The following is an 11243-nucleotide window of genomic DNA, read 5'->3' on the forward strand; positions in this document are numbered from 1 at the left end:
CTGATTGGCCGAGGCTCGCGACAGGGCCTGGGGTCCGCCCAGCGAGGCCGCCAATTGGCGGAGGCGCGCTGTCCGGCAAGCCCCCGGCAGAACGTTCAGTGTCAATCCGGGGGTGAGAGGGCGGGGCGGAGGTGCAGTCTGCTGCCCGGGCCCGCCCGGCGGGGCGGCGGAGGCTGGCGGGCGGCGGCGGAGCCGCGCTCCGAGGCCCAGAAGGCGGTCCAGGCGGGCGCTCGCCCGGGTCCGTGCGCGCCGCAGTCCCCCGCCCCCGCTCAGTGCTGCAGCGGCTGCCGGCCAGCCAAGGTTGGCGCCGCGGCCCCCCCACCCCAACCCCGGCGCAGCCGCTGTCCACCTGCCAGCGGGGGAGGGGCGCGGCAAGTGCCGCGGGTCATAGGTCTCCGGGCCGCCAGCCGTCGTCATTCATAAGGCCTGGCGCAGGACAGCAGCAGCAGGCCCAGGGTCCATGCCGGGGTCCTCCTGGGTCTCCCTCAGCCACAGCCCGAGCTTCAGGAGGATGCTGAGCTCCGGGAGGGGGGCGCTCAGTAGCCATCCCTTTGCTGGGTGCCCACGCTGGGCTCATGCCAGTAGTAAGAGCTGGCACTTGTTAAATACATTACTTCGTACCACACTCCTGTCACGTAGGTACTAGTCTCATCACTCCCATTTTACAGATGAGGAATCTGGGGCACAGACAGACTGAGGATTCCCTCTGTCTGGGCAATGCAAAAGGAACCTCTTCTCCTGGAGCAGAGGAGTGCAAGATAACCCCTTTTTTCAGGGTGCCCTTTAAATACAGCCTGAGGACGGTCAGTTTCCCATTGCCACATGTCTGACATTCAGGTCCAGATCATCCTACGCTGGGGTGGAGGTGGGGGGCTGTCTTGTGCACTATAGGGTGTTCAGCAGTATCTCCAGTCCCTCTACCAACGGCACGCCAGTAGAACTTCCCTCTCTTCCGGCAGTTGTGACAACTAAAACCATCTCTAGGCATTGTTGAATGTGCCCTGCGGGGCAAAACTGCCCCCAGCTGAGAACCACCGAAGTAGAGGAAGGCCCAAACAGGAAGTGACACGATGGGCAGGAGACTGGATGAGCCAGCTCTCCTTGGCTTGGGGAGGCTAGCTCGTCTCAGGTCTACAGGCCAATTCACTGCTCTGCCTCTGGACTTGTATACAACCTGCACCCCACCCAGCAGCTGTCTGGACCTATGTTCCTAAGTCCACCACAGTCTCAGGGAGGGAAGAGTCTACGTTTTTCTGTGAATTGTGGAGAAATGGCTCATCAGCCAAACCACTCCACCTGGGGCTGTGGAGTTACAAAGTAAGGCTAAGTAAAATTTACTAAAAGTGTTGCTGTGTGTATCCTTGGAGCACAATGTTAACTAATTTCTGTGGGTCAAGGTCAAAGTCTGAAAAATCACTGGTTATGCTCTATCTACAGAACAGCTGGGTTGCTTAAGTTTTGACAAAGAAAAACCCCTCCCTGGACCTCAGTCTGGAATACAACTATAACAAGCAAGACTAGAGTAAGAAGCTGAGCAAGCGGACAAGGAGCAGTCAACCTACTGGCTGGGGAAGGAGGCTGCCCGGTCATGAGGAGAGATGGACAAAACTGCCTCAGTCTACCCAAGACAAAAGCAGAAACAGTCTAGATGAAGTGCTTTTTATTTGTAGACCAACCAAACATATTTAATATAAAAACCTTTCAACAGACAAACTACCATCACAACAGCATCCATGTAGCAGCGAGGGGATGCGGGCAAGGGTGGGGAGCGTGGTGGAGGGGGGAAGGTTCTCAGGGTCCCTCCTGCTTCTCTTGTCTGCACTGTGGCCTCTGAGAGCATGAGGTCTTAGCAGAGGGCAGATCAAGGCAGCCAGAAGCAGAGGGGCCCTGATACCGATATTGAGACAGAGCACAAAAGGCCCCTCCAACATACCATCTTCCCACAAGGGCAGCCTCCAGGGAGAGCCAGATCCAGCTGGGAGGCAGCAGGAAGGTGGCTGCGACTGAGGGGAGCATCAACCATCTTTTCTCAGCATCCTGCTGATCACCCTTCTGGGAACAGAGTTTTCCAGAGGGCTACTGGATTGAAAAGACCTAAAACTCATCCTAGGAGAAGGACAGAAATTGTGTCCGAGTCCACCTTCTACCAAGGCTCCGGGCCTGTGACTCCAGAAAGCTGGGTGGGTCTGCTCAGATGTTTGGGAAGGAAAATGAATGACAGAGCCTTTGGCCCAACAGGGCTGAAGCCTTGCCAGGCATAGACCAAGAAATCCTCAAGGCAGGCCAGGGAGGTCTGTGGGAAGAGCTTTGGGTCAACGGTACTATTGGAGTACAGTGACACAGTGGCCCGCAGGTGGAGTTTATAATGTGTGTGGAAGCGAGAAAGGACACGAGAGAGAAAGAATTAAGAACTGAAGTACCTGCTTCTTTCAGGCCTGGGCAGTAGAGGTGAGATGATCCTCTGGGCCGGGGCTGGGAGAGAGAGACCTGAACCCCTTCCTTCCTTGGTGCCAAGTTTGACTGGCCTGGATATAGTTGATGGCCCCAAAGTCCTCCACGTGGCCTCCCTGAGACTCTCTGGTAGGCCCGGCTGCCCCCTCCAGATGTGCCAGGAGACTGGCCCGCAGTCCCAACTGGGCCCAGGTAGGGCCTACAGTCCCACAGTTAGATGCAGTCCATGGAGTTCTCAGGGAGGAGCCCAGGGATACAGCCAGGGAGACCTAAGCCCTTGATGGGAGTGCAGCTGAGGGGGAAGCCACAGCCCAGGGCTGGGTCGTGATTCTCTATGGCCTCCAGCCTGTCTGTGTTGTTGTCCCAGTTGATGTGGAAGCGGGTCACCCGGGGGTTTGAGGTCAAGATGTTCCGCTGGAGCTGGGGCAGGAAAAGGAACGTAAACCCTCGTTAGCATGCCCTCGCGTTACTCCCACACAGCAGGGCGCTCTGAGATCCCGCCCCACGCCCAGGAAGACCAGACCTTGTTTATTCCATCCCCATCAACAATATGTGGAGAACTCCAGGGAATGCCTGTGCACCATGATTTAGGGCCGGGGCCTATCTAATCTTGATTCTGTGAGGCAAAATTCTGAGAAACAAAGACCTTTCTCTTTCCTGTTCTAGCCCGGCGCTCCAAGAGCTGAGCACTACTTGAAAACCTTAAGAAGTGACCTTGGCTCCCAATTCCAACGACTCAACTACCCCCAGGTGCCAAGGAGCCAGCCTGTCTGAAGCAGGAAGCGTGGAGAAAGGACCCACCTGAGAGAAGTCTGGCTTTTGGGGCGGGTTCTCCCGCAGCTCAGGGTTAGGGTACTCATTGTTGACGTAGTAGCCCACTCGGATGAACTCCTGTCCGTGGTAGGTGCAGGTGATGAGGACCACAGTCACACCCACGGCGTCCGTCTCAGGGATGAGGGATGGGTTGGGGGCATCGGCCTAGGGGAAACACAGGCCGGGCCTTAGAGCGCTGATTGCCAGTCACACCTTGACCGGTAATACGATTCTCAAGCAACGTATATTTACTGAGCCAAAAGTATGGGTCTCTGCCCTCAGGGGTTTTCAATCCAGCGGTGAAGACAGAATCAACCACACGAATGCCTGTAAAGTGCCGAGTGTGACAGGTACCATCAAGGAGAAGTATACGGTGCTGAGGAGTGTAGTAAGCAAGGGGGAGAGCGGTATAAAATGAGGCTGAAGAGGTGAGCAGCTGGGTACCAGTCAGTTAAGGGCTTGGGAAAGATCGAGAATGTTTAGCAGGAGACAAGTGTGGCATCACTCCTGCCGTCTGAAAAGACGACCCTGGAGGCCAGTGGAGCTGCGATAGGAAGAGGGCTAAGTGGGAGCAGGGAGACTAGGCAGGAGGCTACAGAGGTCATCCTGGAGAGAGGACAGTGGCTTAGATCAGGCAGTAGAGAAGGAGAGAGAGTGGACAGATGTGGGGTGTGTTGTTAAGGACAGGATCGGCTATATGACTGGTGCAAAATGAGACCAACACAAATGAAAACACAAGGGACTTCCCTGGTGGTTAAGAATCCGCCTGCCGATGCCGGGGACATGGGTTTGAGCCCTGGTCCGGGAAGACCCCACGTGCTGCGGAGCAACTAAGCCCATGCGCCGCAACTACTGAGCCCATGCTCCGCAACAAGAGAAGCCACCGCAATGAGAAGCCCATGCGCTGCAACGAAGAGTAGCCCCCGCTCGCCACAACTAGAGAAAGCCTGCACGCAGTAACGAAGACCCAACACAGGCAAAAAAAAAAAGCAACAAACAAACAAATGCAAAGACGAGGCCTCGTGTTCAAAAATTAGTAAGTTTCAGCCAGTGACAGCAGAACGTCATACCAAGAGTGGGGCCCAGTGTGACTGCATGGGTCGCATGCCTAGGAAGCCGGTCCTGGCTGTGGGGTAGGTTAGGTGGATTGGATATGGGTGGGTGAGGGCTTAGGTGATGGGATGAGGCTGCTTAGACTGGGGCGGGAATAGCCAAGATCAGGTAAGTGAATGGATTTGAGCAGAGGCTCTCAAACTTTAGTGTGCCTAAGAATCACATGAAACCTGCACTTCTGACAGCCCCTGTGATGCTGGATTAGAGAGCTATTGAGCCGCTACAGTGGATCCTCATTATTCAGGCATTCCGTACTTGCCAATTCGACTACTTGCTACAATGTATTTGTAACCCCCAAATCAATATTCAGGGGCTTTCACGGTCATTTAAGGACATGCACAGAGCAGGGGTGGGTAGAACCAGGCAGTCTCAGACTGTAAACACGTGTCTTTTCTGCGGTCTCAGGGCCACGGTTTCTGCATTTTTGTTGGTGATTTTGCTGTTTAAAAGGGCCCCAAAGCATAGTGCTGAGTGCTGCCCTGTTTCTGAAAGCAAGAAGGGATGTACTTCATAGAGAAAACGTGTTAGATAAGCTTTGTTCAGGCATGAGTTATAGTGATGTGGGCCATGCGGTCAATGTGAATAAATCAACAACACAAAATAAGTTGTCTTTAAACAGAAAAACATAAAACAAGATTATGTATTGACTGGTTGATAAAAATGTGACTCGCAGGAAAATAACGCTGTATTTCCTCTAGGGGCAATGATTTAGTATTCACTAATTCACTAATTCAGTGTCTGCAGCAACTTTACAGAACATAACTCCCGTGAGTAATGAGAATCAACTGTAAATCAGTGGCTCATGGTAACAGTTATGACACAGCGGTGGAGGAGAAGGAGGTGTCTGAAGTACCTTTGAGAGAGGTCAGACAGTGCTTGAGAGCAGAGCTAGGATTTGAACCTGAACTTTGACCAATGAACCATTCTGTGTGCTTTTGGGTAGGAGAGGCTATTTCTAGGTGTCAAGGCCTAAGGCCTAGTCTTTCTTACCTGAAAGACGAACATGTGTCTCCCTGCTGGGACAGGGCCGACCAGCACTGAGTCTAAGATTTGATCAAACTCCTCACTCTCGGCTGAGCCAACGTAAATGATCTTCCATTCCAGGTCTGCAAGGATACAGGGTGTTAAGAACTGAAATGGCTTGACAGCAAGAAGGTTGGGAAAGGGCCTTCTCATGTTAGTTTTGGATAGGTTCTTAATATATTGATAGGTTTTTATTCTCAAGGACACCTGACACCCACTGGGCACTAAGTGCCAGGCACTGCGGTCCCGATCACTGGGGCAGGCGCGAAGCTCTATTTCCCGTGGGGAAATTTCTCCTGTGGGCCTAGCTTTGCCAGGCGACCTTGACTCGGCACCTCCGGGGAAACTTGGGCCTCTCAGAGCCTGAGGGTGAACCGTATGGCAGAGGTTGAATTAAGAGCCACGTGACAGAGGCGTGGAGGCGTGCTGAGGAGGGAACAGCAGGGAGTTGGGCCATTTGAGGGCCCTGCCCACTGGGTGCCAGGATAGGAAGCAGCATCCTCTTTCACACACAGGGACCAGTGCCACTGAACTGAGTAGATCCCTCGACAACTGGGGCAGGGCAGCAGACTGCAATCCAGTAGGACAGCCAGCCGGCAGGAGGGGAAGATAAGGTCGCTGGGGGAGCCAGCCAGTCCCCAGGTCCTCCAGATCCAGCACCAAGTCATGCCTGCTCTCAGGCATTAGGGCAACAGCGACTCAGTCAACAAATATGGCATCATACGGCCACCCTCTGAACCCCAATTTCCTTGCATCCCATCCAGTCGGGGACTCACATTCCTGGGTATGTTCCGGCAAGATAAAAGGGAAAGTGCTCAATGAGACCCTGCCCGTCCATCGCAGGAAATTCCCAGTGACTGCGGCCTCTTGCAGGAGGTCCAAGTGTATCAGGGGCAAGGTCATGCTACTACATGGAAATTTGGCAGGAGACCTGAAACTTATTTTAGGTTCTTTGAAATTACACAACCTATGGCTCCAGCAGCCGGGGGAAGTTTCACAAGCTGTGATTTTCGCAGGAAGCAAACTGTCTTAGAAGCTGCCCTGTTCCTTGGTCTAGTGTCCCACAAGAGCACCCAACTTTGGAAGCACGGCAGTGCCCGGCCATGACTATGGAGGTTTGTCACCAGGGCTCCGTGCCCTTTCTCGATACACTGGCCTCCTGTCCTTCTGCAACTGACACCCAGGCCTTCTACTCAGGGACCCTAACAGATCTGTAGGAGGTGGTGGCCATTGGGCTCACTGGGGTTCAGTCAAACTCCAGTCTCTTAGTATTTGCAGGGAGGAGTTAAGTTTACTAATTTATTTTTATTACAAGTAGTGGCACAACCAGAAATAACGTTTTTGGATGAAAAGAAAACAAGCTAGCTCTGTTCTCACCTTCCTAACATAGCTTTATCATTTGATATCTTTCCTTCTGGCCTTTTTTCCCATCACCAGGGGAGTCACACATGTGTGCATTAACTAATGTGCTGCAGGGGGAGACAAAAAGGAGATTTTAATAGAGCAGGCCGGGGTGTATGCCGTGGGCTCTCAGCGTTCAATACTGTCGGCAAGGGAGTTCCCTGGTGTCCTAGTGGTTAGGATTCTGGGCTTTCACTGCTGTGGCCCGGGTTCAAACCCTGGTTGGGGAACTGAGATGCCAAAAGCTGTGTGGTGCAGCCAAAAAAAAAAAAAAAAAAAAAATACCGTCAGCAAAACCTAAACTAAAATTTTGTTTACCGAGAAAGCACGTTGGCTGACCAGAAGAGAGAAATGCAGGTGGACAAGCAAATGGATCACGATGGCTCCCTCCACACAGGCCAGAAAGAAACCAGAGAATTAACCAAGGACTGCAGAGAAATACTCAAGGGTTAGAGGAGCTGATAAGATCACCTATGGAAGACAGAAGATGACTGAAGTGAGGATCTACAAATCGGAATTGCCTGAAACCTGCTCAAGTGTCTTAAGCGGAAGCACCCTGAAGTGACTTCATTTTTGAATGAGATACGGGGCATCAATCACCAACACAACACAAACTGACTTCTCCTGAATATGGGACACGGTCACACACATGTAGTATTGTGTGCCTAACCTTCTGAGTAATTTCAAGGGTAAAATGACTACATTACTTTTGTTTTTTCTTCTTGGCCATGCCACGTGGCTTGTGGGATTAGTTCCCTGACCAGAGATTGAACCCGGGCCCCCTGCAGTGGAAGTGCAGAGTCCTAACCACTGGACTACCAGGGAATTCCTTACGTTACATTTTGTCTTTATGCCTTAACTTTATAATCTAACCACTGCACAGGATGGTGCTCTACTATGTATGAAAACAAAACCCAAACTAATGATATGATGAAAGACATGTTAAAAAAAAATATATCATAGTTGAACTAGCTGGGGAATCTGTTTCCTGCCTTAAAAACAACAACAGGACTTCCCTGGTGGCGCAGTGGTTAAGAATCCGTCTGCCTATGCAGGGGACGCAGGTTCGAGACCTGGTCCGGGAAGACCCCACATGCCGTGGAGCAACTAAGCCTGTGCGCCACGACTACTGAGCCTGCGCTCTAGAGCCTGCGAGCCACAACTACTGAAGCCCACGCGCCTAGAGCCCGTGCTCCGCAACAAGAGAAGCCACCTCAGTGAGAAGCCCATACACCACAACGAAGAGTAGCCCCTGTTCGCAGCAACTAGCGAAAGCCCGGGCACAGCAATGAAGACCCAAGGCAGCCGAAAATAAATAAATAAATTTATAAAAACAACAACTTATCTAGCAGGACTTTTTCTGTTTACCACTTTTCCTTTGTTCGTAATCATACAGATGAACCTTGGCCTGACCTCAGGGTGTTAGCTGTAGGTCAGAACATCTGGCTCCAAGACTTATTCAAGTAGTACCTGTTGAATTTCTCAACTAAACAAGGGAAAAACACACCCAATGTACTGAATGTAGACCCATGCCTTGGAAGCATCTGGAAAGATGCTGAGGAGAAAAGAGAGCAAAAGGGCTTCAGAACCCTTGAGAAATGGGTCAGACTGGGGATTGGGCGTTCAGCTCTTCAGTTGCCAGTGTCTGAAGTCACCAGGTAACAAGACTGAGATTCCTCCAGAATCTGAGAGACTTCTAGAGCCAGGCCCATTCCATCTGTCTGGGAGGCAGGAAACAAATTCTGTCTGCTCTGTGGGAAGAGGCAGAAAGGGAGTTGGCAGGTTAGAGTGAAGGACAGCTCAACAGGTACAACCAAAGAGTCTAGATTTCTAGGCCAGAGTTGGCTTTCCAACTGGAATTTCTCTGAGCAAAAGCTTTATTGTCCAGGCATAAATAATACCAGCACCCCCCTTTCCCTCCTCTGAGTCCTGTTTATGCTCCACTTCTAAAATAGGATGCCTTCTTTCCCAGGTTATAGCAAAGATAAAGAACCCTGGACACAGAACTCAGAGACAAAACCTAGGGTTAATAATTCTACAAACCGGCTGTGTGACCTTGGAGAAGTCATTCCATTTCTTTCTATTAAAAAATAATAACCAGCAGATTGATTTTAGCCTTTCCTGCTCTAATTCTATAAACAGATTAGTAAAGTAACAGAGCAGGAGCTTTGTAGGAATGAAAGTACTAGATAATGACCATGCAACCATTTTTAAATGCAAGAAGCACAAACAGGCTGATTGAAACCCGATCTCCTGCCATCTGGGAACTGTGAATCCCTTAACCTATTAGCTCCTTACATCTCCTCCTGGCTTTAAAATTAAATCTTATTCCACAGGGTCATTCTACACCTTATTTATTTATTTACACCCTGCCTTGTTCCAGAAAGGATTTAACTGGGCTTATTCTACAGTTAGTCACAAGCAGACCCCTTAATTTAAAAAGGAGAGAAACTGGGGAGAGACTGGTCCAATGGCCCAGCCCAAGCACACACACATTGTATCAACCCCAGGCTACTCCACGGGCTGACATGCAGGCAAACCACCCACCTACCACTGAGAGGTGCTGCTTAGCACACCCTGGCCTCAAAGATCTCCACCTCCTCAGCCGCTGCCTCTTCTTTAACCACCAAGTGGAGAAGAGATCTAATGGGGTACTTCCCCCTGAAAGTCGTGCCAAGACTCGCTGAAGGACCTCAGATTTTTCGATTTTTATAGACCTTGACTTGAAAGGTCTTTTACTCTTTGTGGCTCCCGTCTTCTCATCTGTGAGATGAGAGCCATGTCCACCTTTGTTACACAGATGAGTAAGTACATCTGTGAAAGCACCTTGGAAAAGATGCACAAAATGTTGTGACCTCCCAGATGATTGTTTGAAGCCAGATACCTTCACGGCTCAGCCTGGAACACCCACCCCGCAAGACTAGGTCAGACCATCAAAAATGTTGGGGGCATTGCTGCAGTAGGTCAGCAGGAGTCTGGCAGGCAAACAGTAGGAACCAGCTAATGCTTGCCTGGCTATGCCACCCCTCAGATTTGAGTATGCTCACTGAAGCCCACAGTCAGAGAGGCAGAAAGAACAGGAGCTGGGGAGATCAGGTTATCCTCAAAGGCTGGAGCCAGAAGCCAGGCCATGCCTCCCCGGGTGGAGTAGAGGGTTGGGGCCAGACTAAGGAGGGAAGCCAGGTTCTAGGGTATGTGGTTTGGGGTAGAAAACAAGCAGAAGTAGCTGGGGTTGGGGTTAAGTATCAGCAGGTAGGGGAGGAGATTATGGGGAGACAAATGGGGAGATGGGGACGAGTGAGGTCTTGCCACAGGGCGAAAGGATCTTCACAGGGAAAATGGGGGAGGGGGCTGAGGTTTCCATATGGGAAATTGGGAGGGGGCTGGGGTTTCCGTTGGGGAAATTCGAGGGGCCTGGAGGTTAGGATCGCCATAGGAAAAGAGTGAGGTGGGAGTGTCTCACCACAGGGGAGAGGGGATTGGTGGGGAGGACTGGGTGGCTGCAGTGGCAGTCTACCCGTACAGAAACAGAAGGTGGGGCGTTTCTTGCTACAGGGAGAAAGGGGTGGCTGAGTGTCTCTGCAGGTTAAAGAACGGAGGCTGAGAAGGTCTCTACCTAGAACACAGGTGCCCAGGAGGAGCGCCACAGTAGAAAGAGGGGAATGATGAGTTCTCCACGGGGGAGAACGGGAGTAACCGTGGGGGTGGGGATAGGGTAGTCTCCAAGGGCAGGTTGGCACTGGGAGGGGGTTTGGTTCACCGGAGATCTCGGTTGGGGGAGGGGGGGTGTGTTTCACAGGGTTGGCCTCGGGGTTGGCCCAGGGGAGAGGGGGTCTCCACACGGGCCCAGCCTCACCGTCTGCTAGGGCCTCATTGCACTCGAAGCTGATCTCGAACCGGAAGGGGCTGTGGAAAGGGCTCGGATTCTCCAGCACCGCCACGTTCAACACCGACACCTTAGCCATCGCCTCGTCGGGTCGCAGCCGGGGCCAGAGCTGGGGCCGAGCCCGCGTCTGGGTCCTATCGGGTCAGCGGAGCAGCGTTGCCCGAAGCCGCTCCCGCTCCCTCCGACCGCGATCTAAAGTGCGTATCTCCTCCGCGCGCCTCCTTCAAATAGCAGGTCCCACCCTCCGGCTAATCACAGTCCACGCTCCACGACTGCGCGAGCTCCCCCTCAGCCAATCCTGGAGCGTCGGTCTGCGCGCCGAGACTCCCGGGACCAATCCGTGGAGCTCCCTCTCCGGGATGAGGGAGGGAGGCGGGACCGTCTCTTAGCTTCTTTGGGTGTCCGCGGAGAACCAATCCCCAGAGGCTCCGACTCGGAAGTCTAGGGAGGGGTGGGCGGGGTCACGGCGCAGGGCCCCTCTTGGCCAATCCTGAGGGTCCCCGCACCAGCGAGGTCAGCGCTTAGCCCCGCCCTTCCGGGAGACGCATCCAGCTAG

The 11243-nt window shown here is 52.5% G+C and overlaps 1 protein-coding gene and 1 non-coding gene across 2 annotated transcripts; both read right to left on the bottom strand.

Annotated features, from left to right (window-relative positions):
* Nucleotides 1–1645: 1645 nt before the first annotated feature.
* Nucleotides 1646–11050, bottom strand: ASF1B (anti-silencing function 1B histone chaperone). Its single transcript, XM_067733568.1, has 4 exons — nucleotides 10658–11050; nucleotides 5368–5483; nucleotides 3253–3429; nucleotides 1646–2871 (listed from the first exon to the last, which is right to left on the bottom strand). Exons 1-4 carry the CDS (start codon nucleotides 10764–10766, stop codon nucleotides 2665–2667), a joined length of 609 nt encoding a protein of 202 aa, XP_067589669.1. The 5' UTR covers nucleotides 10767–11050; the 3' UTR covers nucleotides 1646–2664.
* Nucleotides 7554–7626, bottom strand: TRNAG-UCC (transfer RNA glycine (anticodon UCC)). The gene has a single exon. It is a non-coding gene; the product is annotated as a tRNA-Gly (tRNA).
* Nucleotides 11051–11243: the final 193 nt, after the last annotated feature.

Source organism: Pseudorca crassidens, chromosome 3 (genome assembly GCF_039906515.1).
Source record: "Pseudorca crassidens isolate mPseCra1 chromosome 3, mPseCra1.hap1, whole genome shotgun sequence".
In the NCBI taxonomy this organism is placed as follows: Eukaryota; Metazoa; Chordata; class Mammalia; order Artiodactyla; family Delphinidae; genus Pseudorca; species Pseudorca crassidens.